This window comes from Camellia sinensis, chromosome 15, assembly GCF_055761805.1.
Source record: "Camellia sinensis isolate YWXY chromosome 15, ASM5576180v1, whole genome shotgun sequence".
Classification (NCBI taxonomy): domain Eukaryota; kingdom Viridiplantae; phylum Streptophyta; class Magnoliopsida; order Ericales; family Theaceae; genus Camellia; species Camellia sinensis.
Window position 1 is genome coordinate 136,898,256 of NC_138975.1, and position 20,046 is coordinate 136,918,301.

The 20,046-nt window shown below is 34.0% G+C and overlaps 1 protein-coding gene and 1 pseudogene across 3 annotated transcripts; one reads left to right on the forward strand and one right to left on the reverse strand.

The window, feature by feature from the left end:
• Positions 1–758: 758 nt before the first annotated feature.
• LOC114318179 (LEAF RUST 10 DISEASE-RESISTANCE LOCUS RECEPTOR-LIKE PROTEIN KINASE-like 2.4 pseudogene) lies at positions 759–2,312 on the forward strand (annotated as a pseudogene).
• Positions 2,313–3,574: 1,262 nt separating this feature from the next.
• On the reverse strand, positions 3,575–19,800 carry LOC114294945 (LEAF RUST 10 DISEASE-RESISTANCE LOCUS RECEPTOR-LIKE PROTEIN KINASE-like 1.2). 3 transcript variants are annotated; one of them, XM_082910169.1, is made up of 4 exons: positions 18,668–19,800; positions 6,609–6,641; positions 5,517–5,771; positions 3,575–4,617 (listed from the first exon to the last, which is right to left on the reverse strand). In XM_082910169.1, exons 1-4 carry the CDS (start codon positions 19,425–19,427, stop codon positions 3,683–3,685), a joined length of 1,983 nt encoding a protein of 660 aa, XP_082766295.1. In that variant the 5' UTR covers positions 19,428–19,800; the 3' UTR covers positions 3,575–3,682. The 3 variants fall into 3 exon arrangements, with proteins under 3 accessions (XP_082766295.1, XP_082766296.1, XP_082766297.1); XM_082910170.1 differs by lacking the exon at positions 18,668–19,800 and adding an exon at positions 7,086–8,101; XM_082910171.1 differs by lacking the exon at positions 6,609–6,641 and having other exon boundaries at positions 18,668–19,635.
• Positions 19,801–20,046: the final 246 nt, after the last annotated feature.

Genomic DNA, 20,046 nt, shown 5'->3' on the forward strand with positions numbered 1-20,046 from the left:
GTGGTTACCAACTATTTGTTTTAATAAGAAAACATATTAAAATTTAAAGAGCAATCCTTACACAGACTTTATAGGGAGTGTGATTTTAATTTTTTTTGATGGTGATTAAATTTCCAAAGTCACTACTACATGAGATATAATTTTTTTTTTTGTTTTGTTTTTGTTTTGTTTTGTTTTTTTTTTTTAAGAATTGCACTGGTATAAAAATAGGTTTTACCAAAATCTTCACAAGTTTTGTTTATTGACATAAGAGTACCTTCTACTCATGAGTCTTTAATATTGGGTCAATTGTTGAAATCTCACTACTGAAAATTCGATGTGATAAAGTTATGGGTAAAATCAAAAGAAGCTAGAAAAGAGAATTGTGACACCATGATTGAAATGAAAAAAAATCCAAAAACAAATAATAGAGGAAAAAATGTACTATTTAATTATTTATTTTTTTAGATTGGGGGAAAATGTGTTATTAAAGGACTAAAATGTCATTTTACTCCCAAAAGTGTTAAAGAGTACGAAAAAAGATTCATGTAAATGGAAGATTAAAAAGAGAAAAAAAACAAAAGCGACAAACATCAAACTTGTATTGTTTTATTTAGCCTTCTAACAAGCTTAGAAAATGTTCTATTACTAAGGCTGGGCTGCAGTTATTCATTTAATATGGGCGATGTTGTTTCAAAATTATGTCTCTTTAGATTGGTGTTTTTATTATTACTTTGCGTAGGAATTTACAAAAGAAAAGAGAAAGTAGTGAAATTTAAATGAAATACATGTACATTTCACTAACCTTTTTTCTTTTCCTTTCAAAATCCCTATCCAAACACAGCCTTAGTTAATGGTGTGTTGTTATGTTTTTCAGATGGAAAGAAGCAATTGACCTTGAAAGTTGCCATAGGTATGGTACTGAAATTTTATTCTATGTCTTTCCTTAGTTTAGTAATGCATAAAAACCTTAATCATTTTGTTTTCTTTGTTCAATATTTGATCAATTTCATCATAACTAGAACATATTTTATGATTCATAATTATTTGTAGTAATTTTCTGTGAACAACTGAGTTAGTTTTGATTTTTGTTAACATAATTCTTGCATTACTTCCAAGAAAAAAAAAATGGCTAGTTTGAGATTTTAACACTACTTGACTTTTTTCATTCTTATGTAGTCATTTCAATGGTTGAAGCAGCAATTTTATGTGCATTATTTCTAATTTTCTGGTTTAGAAAGAAAACCTCAACATACAAATCGATATTCTTTTGGAAGAAATCAACGATGGCAGATGATCACGTGGAAGCTTTCTTGAAAATTAATTGATCCCTTTTGCCACAAAGATATAGTTACTCAAGAATAAAGAAAGTAACAAATTCTTTCCACGATAAACTCGGGAAAGGCGGCTACGGTGATGTGTACAAAGGAAAGCTTTTTGATGGATGTCTGGTGGCTGTCAAGCTTCTAAATGAAACAAAAGGCAGTAATGGAGAAGAGTTCATAAATGAGGTTGCAAGCATTAGTAGGACTTCCCATGTCAACATTGTAAGCCTTGTAGGTTATTGTTTCGAGGGTCGCAAAAGAGCTCTTATCTACGAGTACATGCCAAATGGATCTCTTGAGAAGGTCATACACAACAACAAATCACAAGAGACAAATGACCACTTGGAATGGAAAATAATGCACAAAATTGCAATAGGGGTTGCTCGGGGATTGGAATACTTGCATCATGGATGTACAACACGCATTTTCCATTTTGACATAAAACCACATAACATTCTTCTAGACGAAGATTTTTGTCCAAAAATTTCTGATTTTGGGCTTGCTAAATTATGTCCCAAGAAAGAGAGCATTGTATCCATGTTGCATGCTCGAGGAACTATTGGATATATAGCGCCTGAAGTCTTCTCTAGGCATTTTGGAAGAGTCTCACACAAAGCTGATGTGTATAGCTACGGAATGCTAGTCCTAGAGATGGTTTGGGGAAGGGAAAACATTGGACAATCAGTTGAGGACACTAGCGACTTATATTTCCCACATTCGATTTACAAGAAGCTAAAATGTGATGGAGATATAGGACTTCATGGGATTGAATCTGACAAGGATGAAAAAGTTGCACGAAAGATGATATTAGTTGGGCTATGTTGCATACAAGCTAATCCATTAGACAGACCGGCAAGTAACAAGGTGATTGAGATGCTTGAAGGAAATCTAGAATCTTTGCAAGTTCCCCCGGAACCATTATTCTATTTACCTTCAAGAATACCAATCGCATCTTCTACTATTCAAATATCAGAAGAGAATGAATCATGCGCGGTTGAATCAATGTAATGATGTTTTTTTAGGTTAAAAGCATCATAGACTACAAAGCTTATGTAGAATAATATCATGCAAAATAGATTCCTCAAGACCCTCAAAGTAGTGAATTTTTTTTTTAAAAAAAAAAAAATTGCTATGTTAATTGCTGTCCAAGTATATCTTGGATTCTTCACTATGAATTGCTGCCTTAAATTTTTTCTAGTAGAAACAAAGCAAGATGTCTACTGTGGTTGTAAATTTCCTTTTCTTTTTCTTGTTACCCTTTTTTTCTTCTATTACACAAAAGTTGCAATAAATCAATTTGAACAAAAATTAGAATTCTTTCCATGAACAAAACTTCAAATTCTTCTATTATAAGGTATGGGGAACGCTAATGGACTGTGAGATTGGTCCGCAGATTAGTTGGTCCATTAGACCAGATATGGAGTTAGCAAAAAAAAAAATAAGAAAAAAAAAGATATGGGAAATTTTTTTCTCCTATCATGAGTTCGGGAATGAACAAAAATTAGTATAATCTCATCATCCCATAGTCTACAAAAATTAGACTAATATCTATGTCATATTGATATGATTCTCCCCTTTCTATGCATAACATAGTGAGCCCAAAATAATATCTTTCTCTTTTTTTCTTTTTCTGTTAAAGGAGTAAGATCCAAGATCCAATGAGATTATCATTAGCATTGTAAGTGTGGCGTCGAAAAATTTAGGAAAAAGATAAAAATAACGATAATAAAGCATTAACTTCATATGCAACCTCTTTAGCAGTAGATTTTTTTCATCTGGTTCCCTATGATGAAATTTACCCATGATCATATTTCCCATATCTCCGGCTCATTATAACAAGAAATCATTGGATGTACTTGGAATATCACGTGACCTTAATATTGTATTGTGGTATTCCTATAACACGTGCACGTGTTGGTCCGAGAACACCCAATAAATTCTTCAATTATATTATGACATTATCATTGGTAGACCATGAAAATAAACGCAAATATCATGACATTATCACATATATGGTCTAGTTTTTGTTTTAACATTTTTCCCAATAATTTTTTCATTTTCCCTTTTGCTTTGTGAAAAAAATTCTCTCCATCAACACAAATTTATCAACATGACAATTTAAGACTAGGAAATTGGGCGTGGTTCATTGCCTAGTTTTAAGAACAAATAATAACAATGAAACAACGAATAGAACCCAAAAAAAAAAAAAAAAGGAAAAAAAATTCAATCGACTTATACAATGAATGATTTTATCACTATAGACAAAGGCATTAATATAATTCATAGTAACTTTCATATTCATGATGGAAATAAGATGGCATTATCACCCAAAATTTACTATAAAATGGATCTTGACTGCATTAAAATGATACATTAACTTAGCTACTGCTAGCATTAGATGTGGTACTTCCCCTACTAACCCAATTTTGCGTCAAAGAATTAGGTGAAAGCGTTGGTGGATCACTCTTCAACAACACAACATCATCTGCTGGTATGTCCATCTCGTCAGCAACCTTCCTATCATAACCCACACTGCTGATTTCCTTCAAAACCTCCAACACTTCTTTCATCGATGGCCTCATATCGCTCTCATTTTGCAAACACTGAAATGCCAACTCAGCAACCACCTTGATCATCTCTGTCACTTTATAATCCGAGTTAAACCCAAGACACGGGTCAACAAGCTCATGAAGTTCATGATTTTGAATCTTATTAATCGCCATATTAGACAAATTAATTTCATGGCGATGCCTTGTGATGTCCACAGCTGGCTTAGACGATATAAGCTCGATCAAAACAACTCCAAAACTATAAACGTCACTCTTATTAGTAAGTTGGTAGCATTCATGGTACTCGGGATCCACATAACCCGGAGTACCTTGTGGGGCCGTGGACACATGGGTCACATCAGTTGGGAAAAGACGAGAAAGTCCAAAATCAGCAACTTTAACGCAAAAACTGTTGTCAAGCAAGATGTTGTTAGTTTTGACATCACGGTGAATGACATCAGAAGCATGGAGGTAAGCCAATGCGCTAGCGGTTTCGAATGCAATGCTCATTCTTGTAGTCCAAGAGAGGGAACCGGGCTTTGCGCGGTCGCCATGGAGGTGATCGGCGACAGTGCCATTGGGGATGTATTCATAGACGAGGAGGAGCTCGCGGCAGTGGCGGGAGGTGAAGCCGTAGAGGGAGACGAGGTTTGGGTGGCGGAGGCGGGTGAGGATCTCTATTTCGTTCATGAATTGTTCCACTCTTTTGAAATTGTGTTCGTATAGTCGCTTCACTGCAACTACACGCCCGTCTCGAAGTTTGCCTGGTTAAGATTATATGAAAAAAGTGGTTGATCTCAATCAAATGGGGCATGTAAGTATGCTTTTCATTACAATAAACCATAGGAAAGAAAGGGAAATTCTATAATATACAACTCAAGAAACTAAATGTGTCATATGCTCCCAGTTATGAGTTTTTGTAATTTTTTATTATGATTCATTAAAATATTGGTTAACGATACAGTTTGTTTGAAATTAAATCAAATTGACTCAATTTAGAACTTTGTGTACAACTTTTACAAAATTGAAACTTAGACAACCCAAGTGACACAATGCACAATTTCGGGATTATAAAAATATTTTATCCTACAAAATATTTCAAAAAAAAGGTAGCTTGTGAGGACTAGACGGTCCAATGTAGGCTTGTGGGCTCACTAAGGGGCCTCAGTTCGATGATTTATTAATAGTCTGCCTACGTAGATTATTCACACAAGTGCGCCCGTGCAAGCACATACACTCACAAAAAAAAAAAAAGAAAAAAAAAAAAAGAAAAAAAGATTAATCTGATAATTTTAAGCAGAAGATTTCATCACATTAGTTTTTAAAAATGGGGATGATAAATGTGATTTTGAAAATTATTTATCTATTTTTAAAAATAAATGTGATAAAATTGTGTAGAAAAAAAAAAACTAAAAGTCTTCTTTTTTTCTTTTTATGAATGATTACATATGAAGGTCTAAAAAAATTTACGGATTAAATCATTAAAATGAGACTTATGATAAGTCCACGGGCCTAATTGGACCGTCCAACTCTTTTGAGGACTAAAAATAAACATCATTCTTTAAAATATATATATATATATATATATAGAATATGATACTGCCAACACTGTATTCATTAAAAAAATGTTGAGTTTGTAAGATAGTTTTGAGTTGATAAGCACCTTGGTATACAGTGCCAAATCCCCCATCTCCTACTTCTTTCTTGGAATCAAAATTGTTGGTGGCTTTTTGGAGTTCATTATAGCTGAAAGTTTGGACTCCATAGTAGCTTGCTTCCTTTTCAATATCATTCATTGAAGATGTATGCGAAGTGTATCGAGATATCCAAGACGATGTCGCATTGTATTTTTTGTTCCTGCGATGATAGATGATGCAAACAATAGCCACCACCACAATAACTCCCACTGCCCCAAGCCCTGCATTGGAAGAAGAAAAAAAAGAAAAAAGCCAAGTGAGAATATGCTCTATAACAAGAAGTTTAGACAATTATTGGCACAAAAATCAATCATAAAATCAAATAGAATATTTCCAAGTGAATATAATTTTGAACAAATTACATTTGTAGTAGTACTTGCAATTTACTTTTTCTGTCAATTTGGTCATTACAATTCTAATTGTATCAATATTACTCTCGAATTTACATTGTGTTAGTTTAGTCTCTCTTTAAAAAGAATAATGCTTGGGACTCCCTTTTGGGGGTCACCCCCTCACCCCCTTTACCACGTGGCAGGTGGTGATTGGAGGAGCAGGAAAAAAAAAAAGGAAAAAGAAAATGTAACCAATGAGAGAGAGAGGGGATCAAGGGGGTGGGAGGAAAATGGGGATGAATCATTGTTGCTTTAAAAATTAGATGGATCAATGGGTAAAATAGTCCATACATTCTCTTCAAAGTAATTGAGGAGTTATTGTCGAATTTGACTTGATTCATTCACTTTTACTGGTCCATTCCCTTTTGAATTCACTTCACCTTTAATATTTGTCTAATTTTTTAATAAATGTTATTAATTTGTCTAAATTGACAAAATGTCAAAAATTAAAGATAAAATTGATATAATTGAAACTACATTGACCAAATTAGTTTAAGAGACAAATTGAAAGAATCACATGTATAATTTGCCTTACAATTTTTTTACATGTAAATACTAATTTTTCTAAAATTTTGTTCATTTTTATATATATTTTATATTTGATTATGTGATCAATTTCTAGAATGTAAAACAATAGATGAAACTTAATGGGTGGGGCATATTTACCTATACCAAGCGCTGTTCTCCACTTCATATGCCCTGTATATGATCATGAAACATGATAAACCATTAGTACAAATATTATCACAATGCAAACTCTAATAGTGGAATATATGAGAATTCTGATGTAATCTCTACCCTAATTTTCATTTCAATGGTCTACTTGTAAAAATTTACTTATATACTAAAAGAAAGAAAGAAAGAAAGAAAGAGTGAATGGACACAAGATTATGGATACGAGTTCTTGCCTCTAGGACTAAAATTTGCACCAAGAAAGAAGAAATAATTGAAAAATGTTGGATACACAACACGACTCTACAACCACTCTAAAAATAGGCATGCGGACCGTGGATGGATCTAGACGAATGTCATAAAAAAACATAAGTGGATTATTTTTTAAACACCAATTGATTTTAGAAAAGATAGTGAAACATGGTCCGACCAGAAAGAATGATAAAAAGGACTAAGTTTCACTAGGCTTACCGTCGTCACAGGTTTTGGAATGTTGTTTATCAGAGCAAAAACAGGTAAATTTGTTATTAATAGAACCACAGTTCCCTTCACTTCTCTTGCAATCACTACAATAATCTTCACTCCATTTCAAAACAAACCCTCTTCTCAAAACATCAGTGAAATTCATTTCCAACAATTTCTTGATATCTCCAGTCTCCACAGGCGCATTCACCCAAGAATTGCACGAGTCAATCGAATAATTCTCATACTCCAAAACCTCCTTGTGAAAAACAGCAAATGATAAATCGGTAACATTGCTTGCACAAACAACTCGATATGTCGGTTCTTTGATAGGATACGTTGAACAATTGTAGAAGAAGAAGAGATCGGCATAGCTAAGAGTATAGTTGTATGGAGTTCCCTCAATGCTAAAATTATGCAGAGGAATTGGACATGTATTTTCAAAATCATATACCATGGAATTGGCCAAGAGAAATGAATTATTGGCGTAGAATATTTCTTCGATGACATAATCATCATCGGATATCGCGACAACTGGGTTTCCGCCATTGCAAGTAACCTCAAAGTTTGGCTGGCCACAATAGGACTCATGGAAATTAGTAATCCAAAAAGGGTAACTTATATTTGGACCATTCCCGCAATTTCGAGGCATACAGGCCTCGAAATTTGGGTCTACGGATATAGTTTCATTTGCAAAGTCGGAAAATATGATGAAAATGACAAGAATATGGAAAGATTTGTTGAATTTGAGATGCATTTAGAGAAGAAAGAATGGAGAAAACAGAGAAAAACAGGGGAGGAGAGGAGAGAGGTGTGAAAGCAGAGGAGAGAAGCATTTGTAGAAGAATTACCTTTGTGTTGTTTTGTTGTCTTGGGTTTAATGATTGGGAGGTTTGAAAATGTTAGCTTTGTTGCACAAGAAAGACAAACTTTAGTTCAAGCAAAAGCGTCTTGCTTTTTCTTCAACTACCTCTAAAGTCAGGGATAGAACAGATTACAATCAATGGGCTTTAATTTCAACCATATGTACATGAGCTTGGATGCTTATATTAAAAGTTATGTATTTTGAAAAAATAAATATTATGAAAATTGTTTAAAAAATAAAATGTATGGTGAAATTCAATAATGGGGTATGAGTCACATCAAAAAATAAATACGATCCACTTATTTAATTTTCTGAGTAATTTTTGTGTGCGTGTAATGTTATCAATGTTGTTAACTTGATTTTTGTTAATTGAAGACATAATTTTTAAAATTGGCAAGTAATCGGCTTTTGACCTCTAGAATGAGTAATCTAGATTTTAACAAAATGAACAGTGATTGTGTACAAGTCTTTTAAATATTTAACATTGGACAAATTTTGTTTTATTGTGTATTCAACAGATGAATGTTAGCATTCTCGAGTAGCTTGAAGATTTAATAATTTGCCAATATTCAAATTTCAAGTCATTAGAAGATTAGTGTAAAATGCAATCTATCAAATAGAAAATTTGTTATTTGGTAAGAAAAGAATTAATTCAAAGAAAAAATTTAGAACACTTAAAATATGGGAAGAAAAAGCCCAGGGCTTTTTGGCTATTTTAGTTTTAAAAAAAAAACAAAATAGACTTTTTAATCCAATAAGACAAAACATCACATCTAACCCATAATCATTACATTTTTTCTCTCACAAAAGTCAAAAAAGTCAAAAAGTCAATCTCAAATAAGACTTTTTAACTCAAGTTAAAATAGTTAAAAATATCAAAAAGTTAATCCACTTTTTAAACGAACCCATATATGTAAACTACACCAGAATAAATCTCACCTGCACAATTTTTTTTGACAGTTTTTGATTCAACTCTTTTAATCCCTAGCATTGTTCTCATTGAAAATACCAAAATATCCGAATAATTGGAAAATTCAAGTAGAATATTTGAAAGCTTTGGTAACTTTAACTGGTTGTTAGTGTTGAATTCACCCATGTGTGAAAGGGGTGATCATCCAAGTCAAGTTTGGTTGGCAACAATGGGAAGGCAACCAACCAAAGTCCACCTTGGCGGCCACCAACCATCTTGAAGAGTCAAGGATGGAGGCTGCCCAAAGGCTCTCCCACCTACTCCCTCACCTATAAATGGAGATTAAGAGGAGAGGCCAAAGTGTGAGTAAGTAAGAGAGGAAGAAAACCGTGAACCAAAGAGTGCGAGAGATGTGAGGCGGAGAGACCGTCTCTCTCGGTGTGAGCGAGGGAGACGGGTGAGTGGCTGAGTGAGGAGAGTGTGAGCTCCTCCTCTATTGTAATCTTTCTGTAATCTCCTCATTGGTATAGTGATAACCGGTTACTCTCCCGTGGACGTAGGCATTGGGCCGAACCACGTAAAATATTGTGTCTCCTTGTGTGTGGGTGTGTTTTTCTGCTTGCAATGATTTCTATAAGGTCTTGGGCGGGATCCCAGATCCCAACAAGTGGTATCAGAGCCTCGTCGGTGGCGTTTCGGAACAAAAACAGCGTGTTGTCCGAAACTGCCCAGAAATCAAGTTGCTCGAAATCAGGTTTTGAGCATACCAGGAGCAAGGGCTCGAGAAGAGGAGTCCAACCATATAAAGCAGACACCCAGAAGAGTCGGCACGCGCCCTCACGCGCCGCCTGAATAAGGTGCGTGAGGCCCAGTCTCGGCAAGCGCCGCCACGCGCCGTGAAGGCAGACGGCGCGTCGTCCCAGTCGCAGGCACGCGCCCCACGCGCTGATGAAGGAAGAAGACGAGTGGGGGGAGGCGCGTGTATGGCACGCGCGTGCCACGTCAGCAGCCACGTCAGCTGCCACGTCATCCGCAGGAGGAAGAATCCTGTGTTTCGCGGCGAAGGTACAGCCGCAGATCTGAGGCGTACAAAATGTTTTGGCTAGATCGAAGCCATTTGGAGTCCGTTTTTGGTGATCCAATAGTGGTTTCCGACTATTTGGAGTATTCCGGACACATCCGTACGGTCAGATTTTGGAGACGGAGTTTCTGTAAAAAGAAGGCAGATTAGAGTGGTAGACGGCGTTAGAGACAGTGGATGGAATATTTCGTTGGTACACGGAATATTCCTTGAACTTCTGAAAATTACAATTTGGCCCAGAATTGTCAGAAAATTGTGGTGTGGCCCAGTTTTCGGGGAAAGTTTTCAGTGAGGTCCCTGGAAGTGCAGCGAAGGTTGGTTCTAGCTAAACGGACCGCTCCGGACGCAACCGCGAGGACAGAATAGTGAAATTCTGAACGGTTTGGAAAGATTGTCAAAACATGGGTGTTTGCCATCTTCAATACTCGAAGGAAGGTTGCCGGATATTGTGGAACGCTGCGGATTCACTGAAGAGGTTAGAATGGGCAGATTCTGACCAGATTGGACAACCAGATACAGATTGAGATAGATCATTGAAGACCAGAGGAGATCAGGCTTGATCAAATGGCAGATCGAGGGAGATCAGGATTGGTCAGGGGCGATCAGAGGATTGCAGACATGATTATCTCAAAGGTCTAGGAAAGTTCTGTCAAAAAGACATTGTCTAAGGAGACTGGTTCTTAAGTGGGACCGATTGTGACCCCACCAGTCTTTCCTGGGAACTTTCTTGGTTGTTGAGGTATTCGGAGGATCTGGTTCAATCAAAAGAGAAGACCATTCATCGACGGATAGATGATTTGGCAACCAGTACAGGCTCAGGGAAATACTGTGGCTGTTGGAGCTACTGTATACGAGAAGGTACTAATGGTATGTGGACATGTAGAACAATAGTTGCAGAGGAGCATACTAAGCGCAGAAGTACAATTGCAGACGTGCAACAGTGCAAGGGTACGCTAGAGTGTCGTACAGAGGCGCGAGAAGAGTGTGCAGCAGCGGGTTGTTGACAGTTCACAGGAACTTCCAGACAGAGAAATTGAGACAGGTAAAACGCAAGAGTGCGTGCCAAGGAGTGGCAAGTCTTATTTCTCTATGGTGGTTTCTTTAGTTCCATGGCAGCAGATGATAGAGTTGATGCAGATCTCTCAAGCAAGCTTGACGCAGGGAGACCAGAAGCCATGGGTGCGAGCACTATGCACGGAGTTGCATAGTGGTAACTTGTACAGACCGGTGGAAGTTGTCTTGACAGAAGGGCTAACTGTCAAACATCAGTACGGACAAGTGAGACAGAACCGAACATCAGGGATTGCAGCACAGACAACAAGCGTATGTGGAAACGCCAGGAGGTTGTTCAGAAGTGCAGAAGGGCAAAGGCTGGTTGTTCAGAAATAAGCTCCGAGCAAGGAAAATTGAGGATGTTGATGTGTCAAACTCTGAAGTTTTCTAGTTGCTCCAGTGTTCATCATGCAAGGAGTTGCACGGTAATGCAAGGGTATCCCGAGCAGGGGGTGCAGGACATCCAATCAGGGGGTGTCAAGATATCTTGGTTGCGCAAGTTCAAGCATAGCAAGTGAAGATATCCGAGACAGGAAGCGTGGAAGAGATTTGTGGGAGATAGGAGCAGAGGCTCTCTCCAAATCAGAGAGTGGTGTGAGTTGAGTTGAGGATGTAGGATTCCCTCCTCCTCTTGTATCTCTGGTGTTTTATCTCTAGCTTCAGGGGATGCAGCGTCTCAGTGAAGAGATGCAGACTATGTTGAATTTGGGCGTGACAAGATTAGCAGCAGTGTGTGCAGTGGATCACCTCACATGGGTTGAGGGGGTGATTTGTTGAATTCACCCATGTGTGAAAGGGGTGATCATCCAAGTCAAGTTTGGTTGGCAACAATGGGAAGGCAACCAACCAAAGTCCACCTTGGCGGCCACCAACCATCTTGAAGAGTCAAGGATGGAGGCTGCCCAAAGGCTCTCCCACCTACTCCCTCACCTATAAATGGAGATTGAGAGGAGAGGCCAAAGTGTGAGTAAGTAAGAGAGGAAGAAAACCGTGAACCAAAGAGTGCGAGAGATGTGAGGCGGAGAGACCGTCTCTCTCGGTGTGAGCGAGGGAGACGGGTGAGTGGCTGAGTGAGGAGAGTGTGAGCTCCTCCTCTATTGTAATCTTTCTGTAATCTCCTCATTGGTATAGTGATAACCGGTTACTCTCCCGTGGACGTAGGCATTGGGCCGAACCACGTAAAATATTGTGTCTCCTTGTGTGTGGGTGTGTTTTTCTGCTTGCAATGATTTCTATAAGGTCTTGGGCGGGATCCCAGATCCCAACAGTTAGTAAGTTTGAAGAAGATTCAAATATTTGAATGATCCATTGTAGTTTATGTAAGTCAGAAAAAAACAAACCAAATATTTTGAGAACAAATCAAAAACAAAAATCAAGTCATTTTTTATAGTCTTCTTATTTATGGATTAAGTTTTTCTTAAATTCAAATTTGGACTTGACCGTCACGTTCATGCTCTTGGCATCCATTACGGGTCTCATTTCAATAATTTAAATCATTTATTTTGTAAATTTTCTGTGTATATTATCCATAAAAATAATTAGATAATTGTAATTTTTTCGTTTTATCACGTTTATCATAAAAAAAAAAATTGAATGGTTTATTTTTAAAAATATACATGTCATTTATTTTTTTTAAACAAACACAATAAAATAAAAATGTTACAATTATGAAATTGACATAATTTTTTCATGAATAATATACATGTAGATCTTATAAAATGAATTATTCATATTATGGAAATGGGATTCATGGTGAACCCAACAAACCCAAACATGAACTTAAGCTACTTCTTTTATTTATTTATTTTTTGGTCTCTTAACACAAACATAACTCAGTACACAAATTAAATAAACTGTAATGTACTTTTTCCTATAACTTCTTGTACTAGACCAACTCATAAAATGCAAATTGGGATTAAAAAAAAATGTGGTCAATATCCCAAAAATGATATATATTAAAGTCTTAAATATCAACCTATACATATTAGTATCTTTAACTTATCATAGTGTCATACCAACTAATAATGTTTGATACAGATAAATATTTAATTGTATCATTAATATCAATATGTATTTTAATATTATTATTTAAAATTATTATTATCATATATATATATGAGAGACAAATCTTAAGAGGTTAGCCTAGTGAGTGCAACATAGGGTTCAAGGGTGAGCTCCCTCTAGATCTCAAGTTCAATTCCTATTAGAAGCAATTCGCTATTTGGTGTCATTTGTCCAATCCACGTAGAGGGACACTTTGTGTGAGTCTTGAAATTAGTAGAGGGACACTTTGTGTGAGTCTTGAAATTAGTCAAGATGCACATAAACTGATCCGAATATTTGATTATCAATATATATATGAGACAAACAATAGAATTTTTATGTAAATGTGAACAAGATAACATTGGGAGACCAAAGTAGGGACGTGTGAAAAAAAAAATAATAATAAATCCAAGTAGAGGAACACTTTGTGTGAGTCATAAGATTAATTAAGATGCACATAAATTGACTCAAATATTCGATTATCAACATATAAATATAAATATATATATATATATATATATATATATATATGTATGAGACAAACAATAGAATTTTTATATAAATGTGAACAAGAGAACATTGGGAGAACAAAGTGGGGCACATGTGTGGAAAAAAAAAAAAATTTTAAATGTTTGATGATTGGTAAGTGGAAAGATGGTTTGGGTGGGCGCGGGTTGGTTGCGGTCACGGAACCTTCAATCTGGCATCCGTCTGTCAGATTGGCAGATTAAAAAAAATAAATCTGCATCTGTTTGCCAATTCGGCGAATGTGGATTGAGCGGATTGGTGGATGAATCCGAATCGATTTTGCAGTTTAAAATTTTATTAATTTTCAACATAATTCAACTTGTGCACTTTCTTAACAAAAAAAATATATATGTATTATAGTCAATGATTTAAAAAAGTATTACAATCACTGCATGTCTTATCTAAAGAAAGAAAGTTTGAAATTTTAGAATATTACAATCACTGCATGCCTCATTCACATATTACAATCAAAGCATGCATTATCTACATAAAGTATTATAATTTGTAATTCTTAAAATATAAAAATAATTCAAACCACTAAAACCATGAATAAAACAGTAATAGAGATTGTATGTCTCTATATTGTTACGTCTATATTTATTTTTGAAAACAAAAACCAACCAGCATATATCATATTTTCTATTTATTATTTTTAGAGTTAGATTTAAAAACCAAAAAATATTGATAAATAATAATTTATTTTTTTCGATTAGAAAAATATATTTAAGTCGAAAACTCTTTTTCAACAACATATTTAAACCATTTGTCAATTGAAAATACAATCAGAATACCTAAACAAATTGAAAATACAAAGTCTTATAAATAACTAGGGGTGCTCGCGGTTTAACGGTTCGGTTACGACCAAAGGAATCTCAAATCCATCATTCGTCCAAAACTAGACGGATTGGAAAAAATCAATCCACAACCATCCGCTCATTATCACGCATCCGTTCAAAATGCGATGGATCGGTTCGATTCGGTCGGTTTAGACGGATCGATATATCCGCTGCTCACCCTAGTGGTGACCGAAAACATGTGGAAAAGAGAAGAACTTTCCAAAACCATTTTCACAAAAAAAAAATATTAGACACAATAGTGATGTCCCAAGGTGGTAATAGTAGTTTAAGATTTTTAAAAATTTTAGATTAAATATTTAAATGAAATCTTATTTAATAAAATTTTTAAAAAATTAAAACTTTTTACAATAAAAAATTATAATAAAAAATTTGTCAATAGGTGATAGTCTAATGGTTAAGTTACCAAACAATCTCAATTTACAATAAAAATTATAATATTATGAGATTAGTATAAAATAAAACTTCTTATTTAATTTTATTTATAATTTTTTTATCAAGCGATAACAAGAAGTAGAATGTAATCAATATTTTCCCCAATTTCAAATGCATTGAAAGTGAAATGTAATGTGAGCATAACACAATGGCGACGGAGACACGTACACGCAAGTATTATGAGTAATCTACACAACACGGGTGTAAGCCTGACTCCATGAGAGTGTTTGGGAGAGGTTTTTTTTTTTTTTTTTTTTTTTTTTGATTTTTTGGGCTAAAATAGTATTAAGGTCTCGTTTGGCACGTAATAATTTTAATCTAAAAGTTAAAAAGTTATTAAAAAACTAAAAAGCCTATAACTTATACCAAAAAATTAAAGATTTCATTCTCTCTTTACTTTTTACACATCTTTTTGTAAAAAATCAAAAAGTCATTTCTGTGGCTCGAATGGCTTGAGGTGCCAAAATGACGTCGTTTTGGCATCCTTTTTTTTTTTTCCCCTTTTCTTTTCTTCTTCCTTCCCGACTTTTCTATCTATTTTCTCTCTGAAATAGAAGGAGAAAAGAAGAAGGAAGAGAGAGAAGAAAGAGAGAAGAGGGAGAGGGAACAGAGAAAAGGGAAGAGAGAGAAAAAGGGGAAATAGAGAGAGAGAGAGAGAGAGAGAGATGAAACTCCTATCCACTAGCGCCGCCATCATCGTCGCAAACCCTCTACCCACCGGCACCCATCGCCATCACCATCGCTTTGTGTGTATACACACATAGATCTGTGTCTCTTCTTTTCTTCTTCTTCTCTCTTTCTCTCTCTTCTCTCTATTCTCCCTCTGTTTCTTCTCTAGCCTCTCTGTTTCAGTGAGAAAAGATGGGAAAAAAAAAGGCCAAAACGACGTCTTTTTTGGCATTCGGGCCACTCAAACTTCTAATTTTTCGAGCTACAAAGCAATTTTGGAGGGAGTTGGTAAGATCCCTTTAGTGGGGTGATTAGTTGGTAATTTCATAATACGGTCTCGTGGTATCTTAGTAATAGATTATTATGGATAAAAAATTAAAAATTATGAAATTATTAAAAAAGAGCAATATTCACATGACACCATGTGAGTATTGTGTAGAATATTTGATAATTTATTTAGAATTTCTAACATTTTTATTCAAGAAATTAAAAAGTCAAAAAGTTATACAAAATGTTAAAAATCACTTATAATAATCTCTATTTTTTTAATATATTTTTGCCCCTAAGAAGATAAGTCACTCTCAAATATTTTATTTTTTTCATCTCATATCTCAGCTACAAAATCACTAAAAAAAGTCATTTTTCCAAACCAATCTTAAAGTCAATCTATATTAATAAGCAATTTGTTATATCAATACTATATATTCGAGAAAGAAAAATATTATCACAATTTAAAATATATAAATTAAATTTATTTTAAACACAGCTTACACTATTTTAAATTTGTGTTTTTGGTAAAAACTAATCTCAAAGTAAGCCACATAGTTAATATAATTCGAGTAATTCATTTTCTTTTTTACCTCCAATCTTTAAATGTGTAAATTATTCATAAAAAAATATAATTAATGAGATAATTATAATTAAATAATTTTATCGTATTTATTTTTAAAATAATTATAATAAATATAATTTTAAAAATATATTTTATATTTTATATATATATATATATATACATATTTTAATTAAATATATTAAAATAATAAAATTAAAATTATCATATTAATCCATTACACAAAATCATTTAAATTAGGCTTCGTCGTAGTCGGTTTAGACTAGACCACGTGCACACGCAACATACAAGACTGGACTGAAAGAAACTACACTTTTTATTTATTTATTAATTTATTTGTTTTTCATAGTACAAAACATTTTCGATATTCAACTTCAAATGTGGATTCAACCCTTTTACATCAGACCAATTTCATGGACTTGTTCAACATTAAATCTGGACCATAAGATAGTTGTGGAAAAATTATTTAGTAATTTTAGGATAAATTTATGTAATGTCTCAATTTAATATTTATTAATTAAAATAATAAGATTAGTCATTTTAGTTGATTTTTGGAAAGATAACTTGACAAATGTCAAGTGACAAGTATGAAACAATAGATTAAGGTCACCAAATAACCTCTTATAATTGTGACTCAATGAGTTTGGAGGTCATAATTACTATCTAAATTTGTGACTAGAATTTATGTGTGGTAAATATTAAATAAATGTATTATGAAAATTTATATATAAAATAAATTTAGATCACATAAATTTTTAAACTTGTAGCATAACTTGTTACCTCATGCTATTAGTAGAAGAAGTCTAAGGAAGCCACCCTCCAATGGAAATTTCCAACTAATTGCAAAATATCCCAAACAATAGAGATATTCCTTCATATGTTGCATCACATGACATAACATATTCCTCTACACGAATAAAATTTTATAATTGCATTTGTTTATAGGATAAGAGTAAGATAAGACTAGCATCATAAATTAGCTTGACTTCGAACTAAAAGCCTTCACTGGTTTGATCTTTATTATTTTTATTTGAATATTAAATCAAGTTTTAATTTGATTATTCCAATCAAATTATTGTCCATATTTTTTTCTATCTCATGTTATTGATATGTGGTAGAAAAGCATGAGGTCCAGTTTCTAAATTGAAATTTAACTTAGTTTAAAACTAATATTGTTAAAATTAAAAGGGCTAATCACACTTCGTTCTTTTTATGTTTGTCAATTTTCTTAATTTAACCCTTCATGTTTCAAAATTTTCTCAATTTACTTCAAAAACTAACTTATGTTCAAAATTATACAGAAAATGACATAGTCATGTGTCATAAAACTATTTTATTACACACCTGATAAAAAAAAAACATAAACCTCAATATAATAATATATTTTTTAGTCATATGACAGCTAAAATGCCATTTTTTGTCTAACTTTAAACAGAAGTTAGTTTTATGAGTAAATTGAGAAAAAATTAAAATATAAAGGGCCAAAATAGAAAAAAAAATTAAAAAAAAATTAAGGAAAAAATTGCCAAATATAAGAGGAACAAAGTATAATTTACTTAAATTAAAATAATAAAGACTAAAATAAAATTTAAATCGAGTAAAGTCATGAAATGTCTTAAAGATATTTTTTTCTTGCCATACACAGAGTAGCCGCTGGTGAAGTAATTATGAAAAATGAATAGATCAACGAAACTTCAGAGAAGAACAAAGTTGGCTACTATGGAGACCAAAGACTGTTGTTTGATCTGCCATTTGAATTGTCTTATATTTGTGTAAAAGAGAATGTGATCAACTAGAGCTATCTGCAAGATATTTCGAGTACTATTTGGACAATTTTATTGGGTTTTGGAACATTATAGAATGAAAAAAAATCTAAGAATACAAAGTGGTCAGAGAATTAGACATAGTGTATATTAATTAATATATTTTGTGTTTCATTCTGTATTTGTCTTTTCGTCTTAAGAATTAATTCGAGTACTAGAATTGGCTTTTTTGTATTTAAAATATGACTCAAGTTCCTATATTTTCCTCTTGTATAAGCCCTCTTTTTTTTTTCTCAAGTCAATAAGATTCGAGTGCTAATGTTCAATTCACAATAGCTTCCATATTGTCACTATATTTAGATTATTGATTTTTGGATGGAGATTAAAAAGAGAAACGAAAAAAGTGAATAAAATATAACTGCATTTCATTCATAATCCACTGATTTTTTCATTTTTCATTTTTAAATTAGTACCAAAATTTATAATCCAGTCAGCCTAAGAATATGCAAAAGTTGGGGAAAGAAAAGGAGATACACACACCTTGGCATTTTTGCGGTTGAGGTCCATTGTGGCAAAAGCAAATTGCTTGATTTGTAGTAGTGTTAGTCCCACATTCCCCTCCAGAGGTATTGCACAAGTCGCAGGCCTGGATTTTGTCCATTTCATGATAAGCAGCCTCAAATCCCTGCTTCACCAATTTTTCCAGATCCCACCCAAATGCATGAAGAGCCTCTCGGAAAACTGGAACCTTGATTCTGCTCTTACAATTTGGCGGATATGTTAAAAATGACTCTTCTACGACGAAATTAATAATACTACTACTCTGGCCCGGGCATTGAAAATGACTCCATTGTTCTTGTTTAGGATCGTAAGATGCGGAGTAAGGGAGGCAATCATAGAACAAGGTAAGATTTACTTGCGGATGTGGACCGTAATCGAAAAGATTCCAATTCAAAGTGGTATTAATGAATTTCGCAGGGCAAATAGTATCCCACAGATCGGCTCGTGCAATGGTCATGCTATGAGCAGATTGATTGATATGAAGAACACGAAATTCCTGATTCTCGATAACTATGGTTGTGTTTTCATTGCCTTTGCACGTGAGCTTAAAACCTTGAACGCCGCAGAACTGAAGTCGATCTTCTCCCCAGAAGGGATATCTAATTTCTTTTATTTGGTCTCCACAGTCGTATGTTTTTTCGTGGCAAGTCGTGTAATTTTCATTGTCGGCGCCATGTAATGTTGGACTACTGACGATGAACAAGAAGATGATGATGATGAAATTAACACAAAGAGGCATGTTGTCGTGGGTTGATACAGATCAGGTCTCATTTGCAATTATATAATGATATTATAATTTTGTAAGAAAGCAGAGCAATTGTTTTCAAAAAGAAAAATATATGACCTTCTGGGAATTTTCCAAAGGAGAGAGATATTCAACAACTACTGGTGCTGGTGTTGGCTTTGGAAAATTTTGTGTGTTGAAGAGTCAGTGCGTATGATGGACGTAATGGCCCCAACGGATAAGGTAGAGGTAAGGTAAGGTAAGGTTTTGTTTGGTTCATGACCTTCGCATTCAACGACTTTTTTTTTATTGTTATTATTTTTTTTTTATTATTTAATGCTGGGTCAAGAAATATCAACTTCTTGCAAACATCACTCATACAAAGCCATCGGAAAATGATATAGAAATATGTTTTATAGACCCATTTTTTGGTTATGACTTATTTAGTGGGTTTTTTTAAGGAAAAATTACTCATAAATCTCATTTTGGTAAATGTTGCTCTAGTTTTTTCTTAAACCATTTAGTCCTTTTTATTTTTGGTATGATATATATTTTTAGTATATTATATACAGAGTTTACATTTTTACCCCTATTGATTTCATTTTTATGGGTGATGATGAAAATACCCAAAAAC